The 23,430-nt window shown below is 48.9% G+C and overlaps 4 protein-coding genes across 5 annotated transcripts; 2 read left to right on the top strand and 2 right to left on the bottom strand.

The window, feature by feature from the left end:
* Positions 1 to 50: 50 nt before the first annotated feature.
* ZSWIM3 (zinc finger SWIM-type containing 3) lies at positions 51 to 14,431 on the top strand. Of its 2 annotated transcripts, none has more exons than XM_033433826.2 (2): positions 51 to 417; positions 12,001 to 14,431. In XM_033433826.2, the coding sequence occupies exons 1-2, from the start codon at positions 344 to 346 to the stop codon at positions 13,922 to 13,924; spliced, it is 1,998 nt and encodes a 665-aa protein (XP_033289717.1). In that variant the 5' UTR covers positions 51 to 343; the 3' UTR covers positions 13,925 to 14,431. The 2 variants fall into 2 exon arrangements, with proteins under 2 accessions (XP_033289717.1, XP_004273040.1); XM_004272992.4 differs by having other exon boundaries at positions 51 to 498.
* A 726-nt stretch (positions 14,432 to 15,157) lies between these two features.
* Positions 15,158 to 18,300, top strand: ZSWIM1 (zinc finger SWIM-type containing 1). Its single transcript, XM_033433827.2, has 2 exons — positions 15,158 to 15,512; positions 16,479 to 18,300. The coding sequence occupies exon 2, from the start codon at positions 16,627 to 16,629 to the stop codon at positions 17,995 to 17,997; it is 1,371 nt and encodes a 456-aa protein (XP_033289718.1). The 5' UTR covers positions 15,158 to 15,512; positions 16,479 to 16,626; the 3' UTR covers positions 17,998 to 18,300.
* On the bottom strand, positions 18,264 to 21,246 carry SPATA25 (spermatogenesis associated 25). The gene is made up of 2 exons (XM_004272993.3): positions 20,399 to 21,246; positions 18,264 to 20,008 (listed from the first exon to the last, which is right to left on the bottom strand). Exons 1-2 carry the CDS (start codon positions 20,451 to 20,453, stop codon positions 19,497 to 19,499), a joined length of 567 nt encoding a protein of 188 aa, XP_004273041.1. The 5' UTR covers positions 20,454 to 21,246; the 3' UTR covers positions 18,264 to 19,496.
* A 154-nt stretch (positions 21,247 to 21,400) lies between these two features.
* On the bottom strand, positions 21,401 to 23,335 carry NEURL2 (neuralized E3 ubiquitin protein ligase 2). The gene is made up of 2 exons (XM_004272916.4): positions 22,452 to 23,335; positions 21,401 to 21,642 (listed from the first exon to the last, which is right to left on the bottom strand). The coding sequence occupies exons 1-2, from the start codon at positions 23,191 to 23,193 to the stop codon at positions 21,527 to 21,529; spliced, it is 858 nt and encodes a 285-aa protein (XP_004272964.1). The 5' UTR covers positions 23,194 to 23,335; the 3' UTR covers positions 21,401 to 21,526.
* Between the last annotated feature and the right edge of the window lie 95 nt (positions 23,336 to 23,430).

Below are 23,430 nucleotides of genomic sequence, written 5' to 3'. Positions count from 1 at the left end.
TTCGGGTGAGTGTGCCTACCTGCTCTCTAGCGATTGGAGAAAATGAGTGCCAGTCCGGGGAACCCGTGTGTGATTGGATGTGACAGTGAGGGGGCGGAGCCCCGGGACTGGATAATAAGGGCTGAGTGTCATTTCCCCTCTGTCAAGAGAGCAAAGACGCCCGCCAACCTACGGTAACCCTCTCAGGCCGAGGGCTTCTCCTGAGCTCCGTTAACAGGACACCCAATAGGGGCCCACCCTTAAGGCGTCCTGGGCCCACGCCAGCCGGTAGACCCTCAGAGGTGACCTCTGACCCCTGGTGTTTATCTTGGTGCAGCCCCTGGTGTGGGCAGAGGGGGCGGCCATGGAGCTAGGCAGCTGCTTCAAGACCTACGAGGACTTCAAGGAGTGCTTCAGCGCCTACAAAAAGGAGAACAGGTGCTCCTTCATTCTCAGGGACTGCGTCTCCGTCCGCTTCCACAACCTCAACCATGGCACCTCCATCCGCGAGGACATCCTGTAAGGGAGGGGCGGGGGCGGGGCAGGAGGGTGGGGAGGAGGCCGGATGGTCCCCAGGAGGGTGGCCTGGAGGAGGAGGGAGTGCAGCTGGGCCCCTGTCTCTTTGAGGATTCCACAGGCACTTATTGAGCACCTGCTGTGTGCCTGGTGAAAAGCGCAAAAGCTCCATAGGCATCGCTTTTTGACCACCCGCTTCACCTTCCCTCACTCACGCCTTCATTCACAGCTTTTATGGAATCCATAATAGCTGCAGTTTGTCCCATTTTTTGAGCACCTACCGTATCCCAGACACAAAATATGGCCTTCACAAATAGATAAAAACGCCTTGGCGAGAATTTTCTTCATCAGTCTTCTCTTTACAAAGCAGTAACACTGGTCATTTATTGGGTAGTTTGTTCATTCATTCATTCACTTGTTCGTTCTGTAAATTGTTCTTGAGCTCCTGAGATTTACAACCTTTTTTCAAACACTTCCCATGTCCCAGGCAGCGTTCTCTGTTCTGTATGCTTTACCCCACAGGACTGTATTGAAAATTATAGGCAAATGTTATTTTTTCCATTTGGCAGATGAGAAAAGAAGCTTGGAGGCTAAGCTAAGGGTTGAAAACTCAATTGCCTTAAGGACTCAGGTGAAACATCCCAGTGTAAGAAAATTTAACTTTATACAAAAAGGAATGATGAAATAACCAACACCAGGTGTTTGTGCTAGGGAGAACAGAAGTGTGAACTGGGCACAATGGCGAGCAGGCCAATTAACTCCAGCTGGTGGCTGCCATGTGAAACTGAAGATCCAGTGTTCCCAGATTTGGGACAAGTGGAGTCAGCAATCCAGGCTTTATGCGAATGTGTCCACTTTTTTAAAAAATCAATTCAAATGTAATCACACACTCTGTAGGCCAGCTCAGTGAGTCAAAGTGTATCTGAGTTTGAGACCTCTGGGTTGAGGCATTTGGCCAAAGCTCACTCTCTAAGCAGGCAGGCTGTGTTTTTTTCCCCTACTCTGAAGTCCAGTGTTGTGCTGGGTACAGCTAACATAAAGATGAATAAGTAACTAAACCTGCCCTCAAAGAGCTTGAGGTGGCATAGAGTTGGACTTAGGTAAACCAACTAGTATGCGGTAAATGCTTTAAAAGAGATGTGCAGAAGAAGTGACAGATGCCTGGGAAGAAAGGGAAAGGCTTCGCACTGGAAGTAATGGTTTCTGCTGGGTTGTGAATGAAAGCACAGGGCTAGTGTAGAAGTTCAATGGTTAATATCAAGTATCACAGAGGGGTTTGACCAGAAGGAGCTGTGGAGCGAGGGCACAGATCCGTCAAAGAAGGTGGCATGTTGGAGAAACAGTGTGGGATGCCATGCTTGACAGGAGGCTGTGTCAGTTGCAGTTTATGTAAAAGGTCTGTAAGTACCATTGTGAGGTGTTTGGACTTTGATCTCTGCCGGTAGCATCCTTCTAAGCAGCCAAAGAATACCAAAAAATGCCCTGCTTTCAAACTGCTTACAGTCCGGATAAAGTGCAGTAGCCTCCCGTTGCCCTCATGATTAAGTCCAGGACTGTTACTAAGCTGGCTGGCCAGACCATCTGACCCTTCTGACCTCCCCATCTTGCACCATGTGCTCCATCTACACCGGGTCTTACTCCACATTCAGCTCCTGTCCCAAGCCCACAGCTTCCTGGTCCTTGCACTTACGACATCTGCTGGCTAGAATAACCTTGCCCATCCACTTATCTTAGCTCCCTTTTCCTCAAACATTAGTTGTTTTTATACTATCCTCTCTGTACTATATATCCTGAACTACAATTTACTTAACATTTTTCTTGAAATTCTTCTAATATTCAAAGAAGCTTTAGAACCAATCTAAGCAATAATATATAAGAAGTAACAGTATAGTGGCAAAAGGATAGTATATATTTCTAAATAACTATTAAATATTCTTGTATAATCTGAGGTCATTTTGGGCTACTTGTGGAAAACTCTGTCTTAGCTAATTGTTACTTTTCCTTCAGTTATTAGCATAATTTCCAGGAAGCCTTTCTTAACTCCCTGAAGATTAGGTTAGATGCTCCTACTCTATGTTCTGACAGCGCCTGTTACAGTTATTTGCACATCGTTAAGGAACACAGTTTACAGAGGTTTCCCTGGTTTGCTGAGCTCTTCCAGGGATGGACTCTGGTTTACTATTTTTTGCATTCTCACTGATTAACACCATGCTGCTTGCATAGAATCTAGTCCAGACACCTCATAATCACGCGTAAACACCCTTCAGGTGGATGGTCTCCAGGGTCTAGCACAGGACTTGTCCTATAGCAGGCCTTAAGTAACTGTTGAATGAATGAGTCATCAAGTGTTAAATGTGTAATTCAGCGGAACTGGTGCTGCAGGGACTCAGAGAAAAATCACAGTGGGCTAGGGAAGCAAGTGAGAAAGGGAGACTTGAGCTGGGCTCCATAGATGGGGAGGTGTCAGGCGGTGTATTTGCTGCTCTAACAAATTATCACAAACATAGTGGTTTTAACAAAAATTTAGTATCTTACTGTTCTGTAGGTTAGAAGTCAGGCACAGATCTGACTGGGCTAAAACCAAGGTGTCAGCAGAGCTGCATTTCTTTCTGTAGTCCCTAGAGGAGAATCTGTTTCCGAGTCTTTTCCAGCTTCTAGAAGCTGCCCACACTCATGGTCCCCTGCCTCCATCTTCAAAGCCAACAGTGGTTGGTGGAGTCCTCACATCACATCACTCTGACCCTGCTTCGTCCCATCTCCCTCTCTGGCTCCCCTTCTGCCTCCCTCTTCCATTTTTTTAGGACCCTGTGCAGATAATCTAGGATAATTTACCTTTAAAAAATCAGCTAATTAGCAACCTTGATTCCATCTGCAATCTTAATTCCCCTTTGCCATGTAACCTAACATATTCACAGGTTTTAGAGATTAGGAAGTGGACGTCTTTTGGGGGACCATTCTGCCTATCACAGGAAGGTTAACATCCTGGATGGAGAAATGGTGTGTGAGCTAGTGCAGATATTAATATTGCTGTACTTAGAAGGCAGTGAGGAGACGTGCTTGGCTGGAAGGAAGATTTATGCTGGAGCAGTGCGAAAGAGAATGGAAGGGACTCAGCTAACAGATTAGAGGTTCGGATTGGTTTTGTTTTTGCAGGCTGAACAATTTAATAAATGAATTTGTTTTTGAGTGGTCAATATAGTCATTTAATTTTTTAAAAATTTCACATTACATCAAAGGGTCTAAAAGTCAGTGTCCCTTCCACTGTGTTATCTAGAGACAACGGCTATTATCTTCCTGAGATACCCGTGAGCCTGAACAAACATATCTCTTTTTTTTAAATTTAATTTTATTTATTATTTTATACAGTAGGTTCTTATTTGTTATCCATTTTATACATATTAGTGTATATATGTCAATCCCAATCTCCCAATTCATCCCACCACCACCACCACCCCCTGCCACTTTTCCCCCTTGGTGTCCATACATTTGTTCTCTACATCTGTGTCTCAATTTCTGCCCTGCAAACTGGTTCATCTGTACCATTTTTCTAGGTTCCACATATATGCGTTGATATACGATATTTGTTTTTCTTTTTCTGACTTACTTCACTCTGTATGACAGTCTCTAGATCCCTCCACGTCTCTACAAATGACCCAATTTCGTTCCTTTTTATGGCTGAGTAATAGTCCATTGTATATATGTAGCACATCTTCTTTATCCATTCGTCTTTCGATGGGCATTTAGGTTGCTTCCATGACCTGGCTATTGTAAATAGTGCTGCAGTGAACATTGTGGTGCCTGTGTCTTTTTGAATTATGGTTTTCTCAGGGTAGTATGCCCAGTAGTGGGATTGCTGGGTCATATGGTAATTCTGTTTTTAGTTTTTTAAGGAACCTCCATACTGTTCTCCATAGTGGCTGTGTCAATTTATATTCCCACCAACAGTGCAAGAGGGTTCCCTTTTCTCCACACCCTCTCCAGCATTTGTTGTTTGTAGATTTTCTGATGATGCCCATTCTAACTGGTGTGAGGTGATACCTCATTGTAGTTTTGATTTGCATTTCTCTAATAATTAGTGATGCTGAGCAGCTTTTCATGTGCTTCCTGGCCATCTGTATGTCTTCTTTGGAGAAATGTCTATTTAGGTCTTCTGCCCATTTTTTGATTGGGTTGTTTGCTTTTTTAATATTGAGCTGCATGAGCTGAACAAACATATCTTGTGTGTACATATGTATCCTCTTTTTTTGCGGTACGCAGGCCTCTCACTGTTGTGGCCTCTCCTGTTGCGGAGCACAGGCTCCAGATGCTCAGGCTCAGCAGCCATGGCTCACGGGCCCAGCCGCTCCGTGGCATGTGAGATCTTCCCGGACCGGGGCACGAACCCGTGTCCCCTGCATCGGCAGGCGGACTCTCAACCACTGCGCCACCAGGGGAGCTCCATCCTTTTTTTTTTTAACACAGGTGGCTGCATACTATTTATACACATCATTCTGCACCTTTGCTTTTCTCACTTGTCAGCATATTTTGGAGATTACTCTACATCACTTATTACATTGTATGAGCCCTTTAATTCATTGATTTTACCAATCGTTAACTGAAAACTTTCTCCATGCTAGTGTCTGAGACACAGTGTTGAAAAGATAAATTGAGTCCCTGCCCTCATGGAGCTTCCCCTCCAGCCAGGGAGACAAATATTAAACTCTAATCACAGAAATAATGATTTCTTTAAAATAGTAGTAAAAGGGAATTCCTGGCGGTCCAGTGGTTAGACCTCAATGAAGAGTAGCCCCTGCTCACGGCAGCTAGAGAAAGCCCATGCACAGCAACAAAGACCCAACACAGCCAGAAATTAAAAAAAAAAAAAAAATATATATATATATATATATATATATATATATATATATATAAAAGAACCAAAAAAAAAAAAACAGGCTTTAACTCTGACCTTGGGCAAGACTTTTAATCTCCATGACACAGTTTCATCCTCTGTAGAATGAGAAGGATGTGGTGAAGATTAAATACATGCAGTTGCTGAAGCATAGCGCTCAGTAAATATTTGCCAAAGTCATAACTGGAGTACATGATGGAAAGTAGTAGGTTTTTTTTTTCTTAAATAAATAAATATTTATTTATTTATTTAGGCTGTCCCGCGTCTTAGTTGCGGCATGCAGGATCTTCGTTGTAGCATACGGGCTTATGTGCGGCATGCGGGATCTAGTTCCCCGACCAGGGATGGAACCCGGGCCCCCTGCATGGGGTGTGCAGTCTTACCCACTGGATCACCAGGGAAGCCCCAGTATTTTTTTTTAAATTTAATTAATTAATTAATTTGGCTGCGTTGGGTCTTCGTTGCTGCGCGTGGGCTTTCTCTAGTTGTGGCGAGCGGGGGCTATTCTTTGTTGCAGTGTACGGACTTCTCATTGCGTTGGCTTCTCTTGTTGCGGAGCATGGGCTCTAGGCACGCGGGCTTCAGTAGTTGTGGCTCACGGGCTCAGTAGTTGTGGCGCACGGGCTTAGTTGCTCTGCAGCATGTGAGATCTTCCCGGGGCAGGGTTCGAACCCGTGTCCCCTGCATTGGCAGGCAGATTCTTTTTTAAAAAATAAATTTTATTTTATTTTATTTATCATTTTTGGCTGCGTTGGGTCTTCGTTGCTGCCTGCGGGCTTTCTCCAGTTGCGGTGAGCGGGGGCTACTCTTCCTTGCGGTGCATGGGCTTCTCATTGCGGTGGCTTCTCTTGTTGCGGAGCACGGACTCTAGGCGCATGGGCTTCAGTAGTTGTGGCTCGCGGGCTGTAGAGTGCAGCCTCAGTAGTTGTGGCGCACGGGCTTAGTTGCTCCGTGGCATGTGGGATCTTCCCGGACCAGCGATTGAACCCGTATCCCCTGCATTGGCAGGCGGATTCTTAACCACTGCGCTACCAGGGAAGTCCCTGGCAGGCGGATTCTTAACCGCTGCACCACCAGGGAAGTTCAAGCCCCGGTATTTTTAAGCTGCACCACCAGGGAAGTTCAAGCCCCGGTACTTTTAAGAGTCAGAAAAATGTGTTGTGGGAGGTACTACTAAATGACCCAAAGTCCCAATCGACTGGGAGATTCTGTGATTTTATGCCCAGTTTCCCTTCCCATATTTTTACATAAGGCTGTTGTGTTTTTCTTTTTGTTATGTCTTTGGGGGATTGCTAGTCTTCAAACCGTGAAGTATTCCAATGTCTCTCTCCATTGCTGTTCAGTTTAATAACTACCTTTTTTGAATACTTTTTTGGAACATGTTCTAGACACTCTGCTGAGAGCTTTACAGACATTGTTTTGTTTAATCCTCATCACACTCTTTGAACTAAGCCGTTGTTATCTGAGTTTTCATTTTTCCATGTATCACTAATCACAAGGCTCTGTAGGAAAGCACAAATCTTGCTAACAAACTAGCCACTTTAAAAATTAGTCACTACTTAGTCATTCCTTCCTGCTTATCCTACCGGTTCCATCAACATCTATGGTAGTGAGTTTTTGGCAAATGAATAGATGTGGTAAACATAAGGATTATAAAATGCAAATAAAACTGATTGCAAACTGAAATTGCATGTCTTCCAAGAGCTGTAGGACTTGGTGAAGTCCCTGAAAGTAATGATAGAGAAATCCTTACATCACCTGCAGCCTTATGCCAGTTGACAAATGGAAAGGGAAATCAGCAGGACAATGATATGTACAGACGTGAAAAGCAAAGGATTTGCATAGTAAAAAATTAAATTAGGCCCTTGGCAAACGTGATAAAGCCCAGGAATATTTTGGTAAAATTGACCCTTACATATTGCAAAAGTAAGACAGGAAATAAAGTATCGGAGTGTTTGGGGGAGATATACCAAGAAAAAAAAAAGTTGATGCTTTAAGTGGTTCTTTGATTATTCTAAGAATTGGCAGATAGCTGCCATTATAACTTAAATTCCATTAAATATAATATTTTCATAATTTTCATCTCATTTTTTTAAAGATTGCTCAAATCTTTTTTTCCCACTAATTTCCTGTGAAATGTGGTTTCTGGCGAGGTTTTTTTTGGCTGTAATTAACCAAAAACCCTGACTCAAAATGCATTATTTCTTAGCCCAGAGAAGGTGATTGTTTCAGCGGCCCAGGCTTTTCCCGTCTTTCCACTCTGCCATCCTCAGGTCTCAGCGTTGCCCTCAGGATGGCTCGCCACATGGCACAAATGTAGGAGTCACATCCAGAGGCAAAAGCCTGCCTGGGTTTCCTGCACATTTCCTATCATGTTTCTTTGTGCAGAATTGGGCCAGTATCCATGGCCATTCCTAACGAGATTACCTTAATTCGCTTAGAGTAGCCCCGAAGCACTTAGCTATGTGGGAGAGGAATGGCAACCTGAATATAATTGGCCTTCAGTTAGGAAGGAAGGAAGGAGGGGGCTAAGGAATGTTGGGTTGGCCACCAACCAATCCTGCTACAGCCTTTTTTTGTTTTTAATTGAAGAATAGTTGATGTACAATATTATATAAGTTACAGGTGTACAGTATAGTGATTTACAATTTTCAAAGGTTTTACTCCTTTTATACTTATTATAAAATATTGGCTATATTCCCTATGTTGTACAATATATCCTTGTACCACTTAATCCCCTACCCCCTATATTTTCCCTCCCCGCTTCCCTCTCCCCACTGTTAACCACTAGTCTGTTCCCTTTGTCTGTGAATCTACTTCTTTTTTGTTATATTCACTAGTTTGTTGTATTTTTTAGATTCCACATATAAGTGATATCATACAGTAGTTATCTTTCTCTGTCTGCCACAGCCTTTTAAATGAATCCACTTTTAGTGGTACTGATTATTCTTGGATCAGGTACTGATTATTCGTAGATCAGTACTCTTGTTATTTCTATATTTATAGATAAGAATTGGAGGCTGAGAGGAAGTGAAGTGACTTGTCCAAGTTCACATAGCTAAGTGGTAAAGCTGGAATATAAACTCAGATCTTCTGGTTCCAGAGTCTTGTTCGTAACTCAGGTTATGTTGTCTAAAATGGCTTGACTCCACCTGTAAAAATTCTGTTCGTTGCTCAAGGTGCAATTTACATGCAACAAGGACACAAATCTTATGTGAAATTAATCAAAAGCTTTAGATCTGTTCCAATCCCTATAGTCAGGGTAAATCACTCTTTATTCAATTATAGGTATATTGCTTGTACCTCTATTTAACCATTCACTTAGTTTTGGCTTTACTGGCCATCTGTGTAATAATCTCTCTGCTCACTAGACTTTGAGAGTAGAGACTACCTAATTTGTCTCTGTAGCCTTCTGAGCAACTAGTATAGTGTTTGGTACATAGTAGGACTTAGTAAATGTTTGAAATTAAACAAAGGACTTGTCCAAAGTTATAGTTAGTAATAGTGCTGGGATAGAAGCCAAGTCACCTGACAGAACTCTCCCAGTGGTCTTCCTAATGTGCTACTCATGTTAAAAGGAGAATTTTCTGTGTCATGCAATCACTCATTTAATGTTCATTCAGGGTGTGTGTTCAGAGCACCTAGTCTGTGCCAGGTGCAGTGCCAGGCACTGGGAGTACACTGGGGGCACAGTCCAGGTAGAGGAAATAAACATGTACAGAGAACATTGAAAGGAAGCAAGACTGGCTGACTCCCTTCTTCCAGATCCTGGCTGAGCACACTTGGATGTAAGCACTAAGGGAGATTCAGAAAAGTATAAAACCCCATCCCTGTCTTGAAGAGAGTCTATGCTTTCACCTGGGAGATAGAAATAAATACAGATTAAAATTACTACAGTGCTCAAAGAATTCTTACAAAAGATTTGTGTATTTCACTGTGTGTAAATTATACTCAATACCAGAGATTAAGGGAAGCAGGGGAATTCCCTGGCGGTCTGGTGGTTAGGACTTGGCACTTTCAGTGCTGAGGGCCCGGGTTCAATCCCTGGTCAGGGAACTAAGATCCTGCAAGCCGCATGGTGCAGCCAAAAAATTTAAAAGTTAAAATTAAAAAAGATTAAGGGAAGCAGGAAAAAATAACAGAGGCTTTAACCTAGTACCCTTTAAGTTTGACGTGCATGGTGCATGTCACGCACCAAACAAGGACAGTATGTTTAGAGATCTTTAAGGAAGTTATTGAACCTGAACAATCAAAGCATTGAGGGTCAAGTTGAGGAGGGTAAAAATGAGAATTCAGAGAGGGAGAAGTATTTTGAAAGAAGACAGGCAACATAATGGTTAACTACATAGACTGTAGCCAAGCAGGCTTAGTTCACATCCCAGGTCGTCCAGTTTTAGCTGGAGGATTAAATCCCAGATTCTCATCCTTGAGAAGCTCTTTAAGCCTGTTGCCTCATCTGTAAAATGTGGATGATAGAACCCTTTTCTTAGTGTAAAAGGATGCATGTAAGGGGCTTACATGTAGCCTGGCATATAATAATTCTTAATATGTGTAATAGTGGGAAGAAAGAATTTAAAAGACTTACCGCACTGGATATAGACATGGAGAAGGAGGAATTAAAAAGAATGCCAATGTCTCCACCCTGGGAGGTGCAATCATTAATAGAACCAGGAAAGGTGGAAAGAGCTTTATGGTTGGCACTCACCAGTATCTTTTTTTTGGGAAAAAAAGATAGGTTAACAAGCATATACTGTGAACACGTAAAGTCAATATAAAGTTATGAGCTAAGATCTATGCTAAGATGTTGAGCCAGCAGAAGGGTAGGGCCCAATCTGAGGGCTTGGGGGAGGCATCCTAGGAAAGATGGTAGTTGCATGTAGTCCTGAAGGATGAGTTAGCTCTGAGATGAAGACAGATGGGTGGGGCATTCCAGACAGAAAGACAACCCGAGCAAAGGCATCGAGGTGAGACACAGTGTAGTGAACATGGGAAGTAGTAGACAGTTTGTCTTTCTAGGGTACAATAAAACAAGACAGTTGGGACAGTGGAAAACAGGCGGAAGAGTTAGGCAGAGGGTACACCGCGGTCACCCCTCTCTGGCCTTGCCGTGCTACTGGGCTGCTCCCTGAGCTGGGGACGGTGTTGCTGCCCTGGCACTGCGCACACCACACATGCAGGCATTTTCAGCCTCAGGCCCCTCCGCCCTGTTATTTCAGGCGTGACTTCCTATTTTTCTAAGCTTCCCCACAGGATGAGCAAACAGGACCAGCTGGGCCAGAGTGTTTGGAAGGGAGTTGGTGAGATGCCCAGGCTGTGTCATGTCATGCCAGGGGCTGAGATTTTTCCCCCCTTCCCCTATCTTTGGGTTAGGACACTCTCTGAGGAGGCAGGGGTGTGACCCGTCCCGCCCACCTGTGGTCCCTGAGTCATTCATCCATCACATCTTTCACAAGCATCTGCTGAAGGAACAGCAGTGGTGTTAGGTGCTTGGAATACACTGAGGACTGACTTGCTCTTGCCACTTGAAAACAACCCCATCCAATTGGAAAGACACTGCATAAATGCCCAAGAAAAGGTCCCAAGGCTTAGGAGCTGTAGTAACAGTAGATGACTTTTATTTAGAATAAATGAAAGGCTGAACCAGGCTCTGGGCTAAATCTTATGTCTGTGGCTTATTTAATTTTCATAACAACCCTAATTAGTTTCATTTTATGATGAGGAGTTGTGCAGTTACTCTGCACACAGAGAGGTGAAGTGACTTGCCCAAGGTCAAACAGCTTCTGAGTGGTAGAGCCTGGATTCAAATCCAGAGCGTCAGCTTCCAGCATATCCACCGTTTAACCACTACCGCTACCCAGAAAATCTGCTAAGCCTTTTCCTTTAAATAAATGCTATGAATCTGAAGTAAGGAGCAATTACTGTGGCTTGAGGGCCTCCATAAAGGTTTCCTGGAGAAGGTGGGGCCTGATTTGGGCCTTGAAACATGGGTTGAATGAGGATAGGAAGGGGAAAAGAGCAGATATTCAATTTAATTACTGTTCTCCTTTGAATCAGCACTTTCAGCCTAGAATGGAAAGCTAGCAGGATCCTAAAGGTCATCTAGCCCAGGGGTTCTCACTCTCTTAGGATGTGGACATTTTTCTTTAAGTCAGCGGTGACCCCAGATCCCAGATACACCCTAACCCCCGAGGCCTCTTTTAGTTTTGCTGCCGAGAGGAGAAGGCAGAGGAGGCAATGGCTCCCTAAAGGCAGGAATGAAGGGGCCACTTTAAACAGTGAGTAACCAGCTCTACTGCTGCCTCTTATCTATTTTCCCTTGTACCTTTGCCTCAGATCGAATTGTTGACAACTACAGATGGGAAAATGAGAGTAAATAAAAGGAGCTGGGGCTTAGAACTTCTGTAGATGAACATGAAGGGTGTTTTAGTTGGATGGGGTCTTGAAGAAAGACCTGAATACTTTGGGACTGGAGAGAAAATGTAAACCTTTCCTACTTCCTGTATTGCACTGTGGTCTCCCGGAAATGTATCAGCCGCTGTAAGTCCCTGCAGGGCGTTGACTTGTAAGAGAAAGGGGGTGGTCAGCACCTTTTTCATTTTCACCTCTGCCTTCCCTAGATATGTGCAGGTGAAATTTGTCTGTATTCGGACCCAGTCAAACAGGAAGAGAACAGCAGCGGCAGCTATGTGCCCAGCATACTTGCTCCTGCGGTACAATGAGAAACTGGATAGGCTGTTTATCAGTGAACTCAACACACAGCATATACACGTTGACTCCAAAACCGCGGGTCCTAGAGGAGACGCCACTGGCAAATCTCAGAAGAAACTCCAGTCTGCACAGCCCACGATCAACAAAGACCTTGGCACAGCTGAGAAGTCCCTGTTTGAGCCATCATTTTGCTTAGATAAGGTCCAAACACCCTCAAAGCCAGAGCAGGAGGGCATCACTCCTTCTGACCTGGCCAAGATAGCCAAAGTGATGAAGAACTTTCTTAAGGTGGATGTGGGTTCCATGGCCTCCTTCAGTGTGGGCAGCAGCCAAGACCTGGACAGGCTCAGCTTCCAGAGCAGCAAGATGAGCGACCTCTTCATCCGCTTCCCTGAGAATCTCTTGCTGCACCGGGTGGAGAATGCCCAGGGCCACATCCTCTACGCTTTCTTGGTGGAGAGCAAGGAACGAGAGGGGCGAGTGGTACACTTTGCGGTGCTCAAGTCCGAGACAGCCACCTCCGTGGCCAAGATGCTGAGTATCTTTACAGAGTTCAACTCAGATTGGCCCAAGGTCAAGGTGGTCTTCGTGGACCCGTCCTTCCCTCATCGAGCCATCCTGCAGGAGATCTTCCCTGCTGCCCGCATCCTCCTCTCCATCTATCACACGACCCGACTCTTGGAGAAGAAGTTGCATCGTAGTTCAGCAGATCCATCCTTTAAAAGGCTCATGAAAGAAGCCCTGCGGGAGGCCGTGTTTGTCACTTCTGAGGCCAGCCTGCAAAATCTCTGCCAGATGTCCCAAGTCTTGCTCAACGAGCAGCTCTTCAGCTTCCTTCAGGCCCACTGGTTCTCGTGTGAACTGCTGTGGTACATGCACGTCAGGAAGGGCCTGCACGCCTGTAACACCTACATGGACAGCCTGGACGTCGTCACCAGCAAGGTGTCGAGCCTCTTCCGGGAACAGCAGTCCCTGCTGGACTGCATCCTCCGCTTTGTGGATTACATAGACTTCTTTAACACCAAAGGCTTGAAGAACTTTCCCACTGCTCCCCCCAGGTTAAAGAGAGCCCGGTCAGCAAGCAAGGCACCAAAGTCCAAGAAGGCTTCTGGAATCTGTGGAGGGAGCTTCATCAGGCTGCCCATGCAAGAGGCACAGCCAGAGCTGCAGCAGGTGCGGGCGCCGCAGCAGCAGCCCCAGGGACAGCCCTCCCAGGGCGGCATGCTAGACTCCTTACTCCAGAGTGGCTCCGATCTGGCCTACAAGCTATGCCACAATGAGTGGGCGGTGGTACAGAACTCCACGCACCTGGTGGACGTGGCTGGCTGCTCCGTGGACGTGCAGCTGCTAGAGGACTCCCACCAGGCGAGCAAGGACGGCTGCAGCTGCAGCTGCTCCTTTCAACAGCGGTACCACCTGCCATGCCGGCACATTTTGGCGCTGCTGCACACCAGCCAGAGGCCCGTGGGCGAAGCCATGGTGTGCCGCCGGTGGCAGAAGAGGTACCAGCACCTCCTCGGGCCCAGCGGGGAGCTCCGGGACCCTGTCCTGATACCGAATGCAGGCCAGCCAGGGGAGAAAGGACGGAACGACATGATTCAGGACCTAAGCAGGGAGCTCGCGAACCTGCTGATGCAGAGCGAGGGACCAGAGCTGGAGGAGCGCTGTTCCACCTTGCGCAAGATTGTGGACATCTGGGCGGCCTCCTGCCAGCCTCCTGAGCCCAGTCAGCAGCTGGGGGACTTCAAGGATGTGGGCCGCCTCCCTTTCCTCTGGGGAAAGCAGGAGGAAGGGGAGGGACTCGCTCCTCCTGGAGCCACAATTCACGATTGAAGCACCTGCACTGGCGCAATGGGCCACAGACCACTCTCCCTGGAAGTCTGAGAGCTCAAAGCAGGCAGGACATGCTAGGTGTCAGCGTTTTAACCAATGTCTTCCTAGGTAGGGTGAGGAAAATTGTTCCAACAGGAAGAAGAAGAGCCCCACTGTGTGACAGTCCTTTGAATCTACCCCTTTTCTGCCCTACCTTTGATTTTCCTCGGGAGCCTCATTCATTGTTCAAGGCCAAAGTTATCTCCATGCTGAAGGGTCGTCCCTCGTTCTCCCTCAACCCCTGAATTTAGATCTTATTCACTACATAGAGATGAAACCCTGCCCCAGGTTAGGGTGAGATAAAACGGACCTGACAGAAGAGCCTGGTTTCAGGGACGAAAGGAAGGAGGGTGATCCTTGGCTGTTGCTGCTCTTTACAAAGAATTTGTTATTTGTACCTATTTTTATTCATATTAAAGTTTTTGTTTTGTTTTTGCTTTTTAAATAAAATCAAAGAAGCAGGAGAAATGCGTTCTGCCTGAACAGGGAAGGAATCGGATGGGGGTTGTGGAACCAAATGGAGCCTGACACCTCAGATTCAATGAGTAGCAATCGGCCCCTTACTTCACCCTCTTCCTGCAACAGAGCCTTCAACATTGATTTCAGGCTGCCTCATATTCTAGCAGGAAGAAGCCAAATAGATTGGGAGGGAAGAAACCTGGGTCTGAGACTTGACTGCCCTCAACTTGCTGGGAGACTGTGGGCAAGTCCCTAATTTCTTTGACCCCAGTTTCCTCATCTGTAAAAATTAGTGTGTTGGCCTGTTCTAATTCCAATTTACCCTCTAGATTCAATGCAGTTTTAAGCACCAACACAGGCTTTTGTTGTTGGTAGTTTGCAGTCTTAATCACCTAAAGCCTGGTAGCCACCCAGCTTTCCAAGAGCCATCTTCAGGGGAACCGAGGTCAAAAGATGACCTTAACAGTCACAGCGCTGTGCTGGAGCTCGCCAGCAAAATACTGGAGTGGGTTGGGCTGGGCAACACCGGAGTTCAGCTCTCTCAAGTGTGGGTCTCTTTAATTCCAAGAGTTGGGCCCCTTGACCCCTGTTGGAGAGGCGGAATTTGAGACCTGGCCCTCAGTTTCCCCATAAGGCAGAAGACACTGTACCATTCATTACATAGGCACCCCTTCCTACCCTCCTGGGGTTTTGTAATTTGACCAGAAAAGAAAAAAATCCGTGAAACACTGCCATTTATTTTTTCTTTTTTTGGCTTCGGAGGGAGTTTCCATAGTAACGCACACTTCCTGTGCTCTTCCCACACGTGAGGCTCCAAAGTTTCAGCCTCAGTGCTCAGACTCGCCAGGATGCTAGTGTCTTCAGGCTTTCATTGGTTGCCGCCAGCCGGGCCCCTCGTATCTCTGGTAACGGCACCCGCCCACGAGTCGTCGGGCTACGGTTGGTCGGAGCGCCAAAGACCGGAAGCAAATTCCTCAGGCCATTGGCCAGAGTCACGGCGAAGCTGGCGCCGCGGTTGGTGAGCCCAGAGGTCAGTCAGAGTCAGAGTCGGGGTCAAATAGGGAGAAATGGCGACGGAGCCAAGCTGTGGGTGAGTAATTTCTGAAGGGGTGGAGGTGTGAGGCAGCTGGTGACCGCAGTCACCATGACACAGCTCCCAAAGGGGTGGGAGGTTGACTTCTCTTCTGGCTCCGGCCAGACTCCGAATGGGAATGTCAGACATCCACATCCTCCCACCCGGGTTAGAGGTGAGAGGTCAGAGGGCACATCCTCTCTCTGTCTCTGGTTTGTGAACCTCAGGTACGTGGAAAGCAACCAGAATCCCGAGCCAAAGACTCAACTTCCAGCTACTTATAGAGTAATGGTGGGCACGTCACTTAACCTCTTTGAGCCTCAGTTTCTCATCTGTAAAATGGAGACGGTAACCCGGTTTGGGGGCTAAATAGAGGAAACGTGAACATAGTATTGCAGTTAATAGAGGGATTTACGTGGAGGGAGAAGAGACTATGAACATTTGTTAATCCTGTTTTATGGTTGAAGGGACTGAAGCTCAGAGAGGTCACTGACTTGCCCAAGATCACCCAGCAAGTTTGGGGCAATTGCAGTTCTCTTGTATATACCAGGACCAATGAAAGAATGGAGGCCAAGAAGTAATTTGTAAATATAAAGTGCAATACAAATATTTAAAATGCTCTTTAAGGGGGAAAAAAAAAAAGGCAGCTCCGGCCTTCACACTCATTTAAATCTCATGGAACCAAATCTTTCCGTGCTGGCTTCTTATCAATTAGCTCTCAGCTCCAAGTCATCCTCCCACCACCCCCCAGAGAGGACTTCACTGGTTACTTTGGCTAAAGTATCCTTCCCTCCTCCAGCTTACTATTACCCTGTTTTGTGGTCTTCGTAAACTTCATTATCTGATATATCCTTGTTTGTTTACATGTTTATTGCATATCCCCCAGAACAGTGCTGATACACAGTATCAGCAATAAAATGTCTGGATGCGTAATTGAAGAGTCAAGCCCCTACTGTCTCCTTAAACCTCTGTTCCTCTCCATAGGCCCAGCTTTGGAGCGAGATCTGGGAACTGCAGTCCGGCCTCAAGCCTCAACTTAGTTGGAGCTTGAGAGAGAGTGAGAGCCTTCCATACAGCAGCCTCACAGAGCAGATATTTTGACCTTGGCATCTAGACGTCTCCCATCTCCCCCATGGCCCTGACAATGCTGAATGAGCTCCTGATTGAGGACCCAAGCCCACCTCTGCTGCTCTGTCAGCTTAGCAAGACTGCCCAGTTAGATGCCCTCAACTATCAAAGCTGCTTTATGCAGGGAGTCTTTGCCCATTTTCCTGAAATCTTATTTATCCACCGGACCTATAACCCAAGGGGCAAGGTGTTATATACCTTCCTGGTGGATGGACCTCGGGTGCAGCTGGAGGGTCATCTTGCCCGGGCAGTCTACTTCGCCATTCCTGCCAAGGAGGATGCTGAAGGCTTGGCCCAGATGCTCCAGGTATTCAAGAAGTTTAACCCAGCATGGGAGAGAGTCTGTACCATCCTGGTGGATCCCCACTTCCTCCTGCTGCCCACCCTCGCTATGGAGTTCCCCACAGCTGAGGTCCTGCTCTCAGCCTTCCACATCTGTAAGTTCTTCCAGGGCAAGTTCTATCAACTGTCCCTCGAACAGCCCGTGGAGAGGGTCCTCCTGACCTCCCTGCAGAGCACGATGTGCTCGGCCACAGCTGGAAACCTGAGGAAATTGTATACACTCCTGAGCACCTGCATCCCGCCGGCCCAGCTGCCGGAGCTCCACTCGCACTGGCTGCTCAATGACCGCATCTGGTTGGCCCACCGCTGGAGAAGCCGAGCGGAGAGCAGCCACTACTTCCAGGGCCTGGAGGTCACCGCCCACGTCCTCAGCCAGTTCTTCGGCACCACCCCATCTGTGGAAAAAGGCATGACTGCCCTGTTGCAATACCTGCAGCAGAACTCAGGAGACAAGGCGAGTTTCAGCCTGGGCCTGAGTCCCCCGAACAATCATCCCCCTTCGGATGGCAGCCCCGAAAGCCCCAAAGTGGAACAGTTGGTAGAAGCCCGCATCCAATACTCCCTTAATGCCATCTGCACGGGGCCGGCCGCCCAGCTCTGCCTGGGCGAGCTTGCCGTGGTCCAGAAATCCATGCACCTCATCGGCTCTGGTTCCGAAAAGGTGAACATACAGATCCTGGAGGACACCCATAGGGTGCAGCCCCAGACCCCGGCCAGCTGCAGCTGCTACTTTAACCAGGCCTTCCGCCTGCCCTGCCGCCACATCCTCACCATGCTCAGTGCCCGCCGCCAGGTGCTCCAGCCAGACATGCTGCCAGCTGAGTGGACGGCAGGCTGTGCTGCCAGCCTCGGTGACATTGTGGGCAGCAAGTGGAGTGAGACCCTGGATAAGCACTTGGCCGTGGCACTCCTCACGGAGGAGGTGGGTCAGCTCCTGCAGCACTGCAGTCAGGAGGAGTTTGAACGGCGGTACAGCACCCTGCGCGAGCTGGCCGACAGCTGGATCGGCCCTTACGAGCAGGTCCAACTCTGATTACGCCCGACGCCCAGAGGTGCTCATCCGCAAAGTATGTGCTCACACCCCCCCTACACACACCCACACACACATTCACACAGTCGTACTTCCACGGGCCCTCCTTCCAGGGAAGAAGGACAAAGGTTTTCTCTTCCACTGCAGCCTGCTACCTACAATGTGTCTAGTTCCCTAAGACAGGAGGCGGCAAACCTTTCCCATAAAGGGCCCGCTAGTGAATATTCTAGACTTGCTGGCCACGTAGAGCCTCTGTTGTATATTCCTGGTTCTTTGTTTTTGTTGTGTGGGTTTTTTTTTTTTTTTTCCCCTTTTTAACAACCTTTTCAAAAGGTAAAAACCGTTCTTAGCTCAAGGGCTTTATAAAAACAGGTAACCCCTGCTGTAAGATAAGGGATAAGACACTGAGTGGAGATCAAGGGTCGGGACTTGGTAACAGCTTCCCCAGTCATGAGCTGACACCTCACCCACAGAGGAAAAGGCCCCCAGAGGCAGCGGCTCAGCCAGGCTCCCAGCCTCACTGTCCCTCACCCTGCCCCATCCTGAGGTCATTAAAGTTGAATGTTGTCTGTTTTAGCATTTGTCTAGTTTTTTGTCTTGTAGAAAGCAGTTTAGGAAATACTATGGAAAGAATAGACTTTGGAGTCTGACATTACATGCAAATCCTGGTATCTTCCCTGTCTGATTTTTGAGGGCTGGTGCTGCCTTTTACTAGCTATGTGACGTAAGTCACGTCACCTCTCTAAGCCTCAATTTGTTCATCTGTAAAAATGGAGATCCGCAGAGCACTGGTAAGATTAAAGGTTAAGTGGGCATGTAATGGGCCTGATGCCCAGTGGGTGCTCAAGTAAGAGTTAATTTTCCTTCCTTGCCTGTGGTCCTATCACCTGTCCTCAGCAGGGTGAGAAACAAAAGGCAAGAGGAAAAGTCACCTTGCCTAGGGCTTTGTACAAGAACTTTTGATCGAGTACCAAAACAGTACAAAAAGAAGTCTCCGTAGGGCTTCCCTGGTGGCGCAGTGGTTGAGAGTCCGCCTGCCGATGCAGGGGACACGGGTTCGTGCCCCGGTCCGGGAGGATCCCACATGCCGCGGAGCGGCTGGGCCCGTGAGCCATGGCCGCTGGGCCTGTGCGTCCGGAGCCTGTGCTCCGCAACGGGTGAGGCCACAGCGGTGAGAGGCCCGCGTACCACAAAAAAAAAAAAAAAAAAAAAAAAGCCTCCACTCTCCAAGCAGGGCCTCCTACCTTGGTAATTTTTATTGTAACCAATCTGACAAGACCTATGGCATGGCTTAACGGTTTCTGGAAACTTCCTGGGGTCCGGGCCCTGATGGGCTGGTGTTTGTTAGAATGGCTCAAACCACCACCCTATCCGCATCCCTGCCATAGACACCCACCAACCCTGCCTGCCCAAAAACCATACGGAGAAGCCACCCTATGTGTCTGGTGCTATTTCATCCCGCTACAAGCAGGAGCCAGGAGGCTGGCCCCTCCGGGATCTCACTAGGGCCACCGTGCCCCCTCCACAGCCCCCGCTGGCTCCAGATGGGCCATCATGAAAGCTTGAGCTGCCCGGATCAGGTCCTCTTCCCGTAGGCCTGGGACAGGCACGGTGGGGATGCCAGCGATCATCATGGCCAAGGTAAGGATGCAGATGTCGGGCTGGGGCCCAGCCTCCTTCCCTCCTGTCTCAGAGGGCAGCCCACACAGCAGCAGGGGCCCAGGCCTGCTGGGGCTGCCCAGGTAGGGAGCTCTGCTTCTGGAGCAGCCATCCTCCCAGCCCAGGCGCTCCGGCTGCCTCGCGTGGGGGAATTTGTGGCAGTTCCGGCTGTACTCCTTCCGCTGCAGTGGCTCCCAGCGAGCCCCCCCAGGGCAGCCCCTGGCTTCTGGCACTTCAGGCACTGGTGTCGCCTGCTCAGCTTTCTGGCTCAGTGGGCCTTGTCCACCAGAGGCCACCACCACTGGCTCTACAGGACTACAGAGGCCAAGGGATGAGCCCAGAGAAGCAGCCCCACCTGCAGAGACAGGAATGGGATGGAATGTTATTCTTGGTCTCTTTGTGGAGGAGGCCCTGAGGGGCAGGGCATAGGAGCAGAGCTCTGGGATCAGGGGCAATTAAGACCAGCCCAAGAGGGCTGTCCAGTGGTTGGGAATTAGGTTTTACTCATAGCCACAGCCCCAGTCAGTCTCTAATGCAGACAGGTGATGGAGAAGTGTTTGCTGAATGAATGAATGAGCAAGTGGGTAGCTATTGGCAAGGACTTCTGGAATAGCTTTCTTCCAAGAGAATTGACTCCAGGTCCAGCCCAAAAATGCCCAGCAGAACCTCCACCTCCCCAGAGCCAGGAAGCAGGTTCTCAGGGGAAGTTGTAGTACACCCTCCAGTTCCAGGAGCCCCCTCTCACCTTGGCCGGAAGGCGGAAGACCTGGATGAGTTTGTGGAGACATGAAATAGGACATGGCTGCTCTGAAGCCCCTGTTTGTGAGTGATCAGGTATCTGCCTTCTGTCCTACCCTCTCCGCCCTTCTAGAATGTCACCTCATAGTCCCTCCCTTTTACACCTGGAACCCAGCTCACGGCATTGACCTGTTCATTCTAGAACGTGTACATGACAATGGATGGGATTAAAAGAGCACTGGACCAGGAACTGGGCATTCTAGGTTCTTGCCTTTACCTTGGGCAAGTCACCTGGACAGTTTTGTTCCTTGACATCCTCAGCTGTAAGATGCGGGTAATGACTGCCCACTACCTCACCAGAAGTTATGAGGGTCAAATAAGATCATTTGTATGGAAGCAAATGATCAGCGATACAATTCAAGGAGTCTGATGCTTTGTGCCCTGTAGGGTGAGAGAAGGAATACTCTGCATTCATTCATTTGCTGTGTGACCTTGGACAAATACATTCCCATCTCTGGGCTTCAGGTTCCCATCTGTGAAATGAAGTACTTGGTCTAGGGCACTGGTTCTCATCCCGAGCTGCACATTAGATGCTCTTGGAAGCTTTTAGAAATCCTGATGCCCAGACTTATCCCAGGGTCAATTAAATCATAATCCCAGTGAGCAGTATTTTTTCAAAGTTCCTCAAGTGGTTATAACATGTGCCAAACCTGAGACCTCTGTTCTAGGGAAATGCTTCTCAATCCTGGCTGCACCTTAGAATCTCTAGGGGAGCTTTTACAAAAACAATGTCTAGCCCTCATCCTTTGACAAATCAAATGAGAATCTCCAGAGATGGCATCTGGGGCACCAGCAATCTAAGTATCCCAGATAATGAGTAGCCAGGCTAGGAACCACTGGTCTAGGTGATGTCAAAATGCTCTCATTCTCTCGTCTACCCTGCTGACCCCCAGTGATTCTAAAAGAAGTGCCCCTCACAGGCTTCAGGGGCAAGGAGACCCTCCAAGGATCAGCATCAGCAACGACTGTGTTTATTTCCATCCTGGCTGGTATCAGTATGGCCAGCTTCAGGGCAGCCACACCTCTGGGGCCAGGATGCATTCACGTGGCCCTGCTCCAGGGTGGCTGCAGGCCTTCACTCATACTTGCAGAAATCCTTAAGTCCTTTGGGCAGGTGGAGCCCGTCAATGGCCAGCCGGTGCACCACACTCCTCTGGATCACTAGGCGGCACAGGGTCTGCAGGGACGGCACTGTGGAAAGAAGGTTGTCAAAGGCAAAAGGAAACAGGAGGGTTGGGCCGAGGCTGAGACCTAGATCTAGGTCTTGGTCCCCTCTTTGTCGTTGACTTGGGCAAGTCCCTTCACTCTCCAGGCCCAGCCTGGCATGGGGCTATTCACAGGACTGAGATAAGCACCTCTTTTGCAACACTTTCCCAGTTCTGCAGCCCTATTTCCATTATAGCACCCATCCTGCTCCCTTCCCCCTCGCTTAGCAGCTTCTGGGGTCAGGGGTGGCATCTGATTTACCTGTGCAACCCCCAGCCTCCTGCACAGGCCCGACACAGAGAGGGTTCTCGTTTACTGTATTCGTAAAATGTCATCAGATGGATAAATAAAAGGCTTAACAGGGCTATCATGAACCAGACCTCAGGATTAAGAAGCTCTCACATGGGGTTTAAAAGTGATGCCTTTAAACTGGTATGCCCAAATTGATGAGCATTTGTCTAATAAAAGAGCACATAATTCTCAAAGAGGACCAAAATCTAAAATCGGTGTAGAATTCATGCCCTAGGTTAATGCAGAAAATATTGGCAAAGCCAGAAAGGGAGTTGGAGGGCATCCTAATCAATCACAGCCAAGATGGGTAAATTGAGGCCCAGAGCCAGGGAAAGTGACTTGTCCAAGATCACAAGTAGAGGCAGAATCTGAAGTCAGATTTCCCAGCTTCTAAAATAATGCTGGACAAACCAAGGCCTTGCTACCTGTTTCAGGAGCCCTAGCAGGTTCCTGTCCCAACAGTAGGCCAGGAGGGGTCGCTGCCCAGGGTGTGGGATACCTACAGCCATACTCCACCTGGACCAGGCGCACGCTCTTGGTGGAGGCGAAGACGTCCACCACCGCGTAGAGGGGCTGGGCGGCTGGCAGCCCCCGGGCGCTGGGGCCCATGTCCTCGCCGTTGATGACGATATGCATGTCAGCCGTGCCGTCGGGGCGCGGGCAGAAGAGAACGCCCAGGCGGCTCCGACGTGCAGTCGGAGGCAGCATGTTCAGCTCATAGAGCTGGTCCAAGAGGTGGCTGTACAGCCCGGGACGGCTGCGGCCCACCAGGCGGTCGCGGGGAATGCGAAACTGCTCAATGCACAGATGCGGTTCCACCAGGAGGGCTGGGGGGCAGCTGGGGGCCAGCGCCTCCGCCTCCGGGCGGCCCTCCCGGGGCACGCGGTTGTGATGGCGCGTGATGGCGAAGACCCAGGTGTGGCCGAGGCTGACCAGGTCGGGCAGCGAAAACTCGGGCACGGCGGCCAGACTGGCGGGGTCCAGCGCAGTCAGGCCGAGGCGCAGGTGCCCGCACCAGCCCAGCTCTTTCTCCTCGATCTCCACCAGGAACACCTGGCCGGGGGCCAGCGGCTCGCGACTGAAGCACACGCCGTGGGCGAAGCTCTCCACGCGTGTGGCCCGCGTCCCGGAGGGGTCCACGCGGATGTTGGCACCGTGTACCGGGTGGAAGCGGGTGGGAGGGGGCTCGGGGCGCGCGGGGCCCCAGGGCGCACCCAATTCCACGGGGTCGGAGGCAGCAGCCATCTCCCAGCCATGAGGCAGGCCAGCGGGCGCCGGGGGCTATTTTGGGCAGCGGGCTCAGATGGTGACTGCGGGGGCACCATGTAAGGTACTTCCCCCCTGACTCCCTTCCCCGAGGCTCTGCCCAGGGGTCCTAGCGCCGCTGGCTCAGCCATCCCGCTTAGAACGGAGTCCCCGGGAGGCTGGGGGATCCTGGCCATCCACACCTGGGTCATCTGACCGCCGGCGCCCGGGATACGA

This window comes from Orcinus orca, chromosome 16 (genome assembly GCF_937001465.1).
Source record: "Orcinus orca chromosome 16, mOrcOrc1.1, whole genome shotgun sequence".
Taxonomy (NCBI): Eukaryota; Metazoa; Chordata; class Mammalia; order Artiodactyla; family Delphinidae; genus Orcinus; species Orcinus orca.
This window is presented reverse-complemented; position numbering and strand designations above follow the sequence as displayed.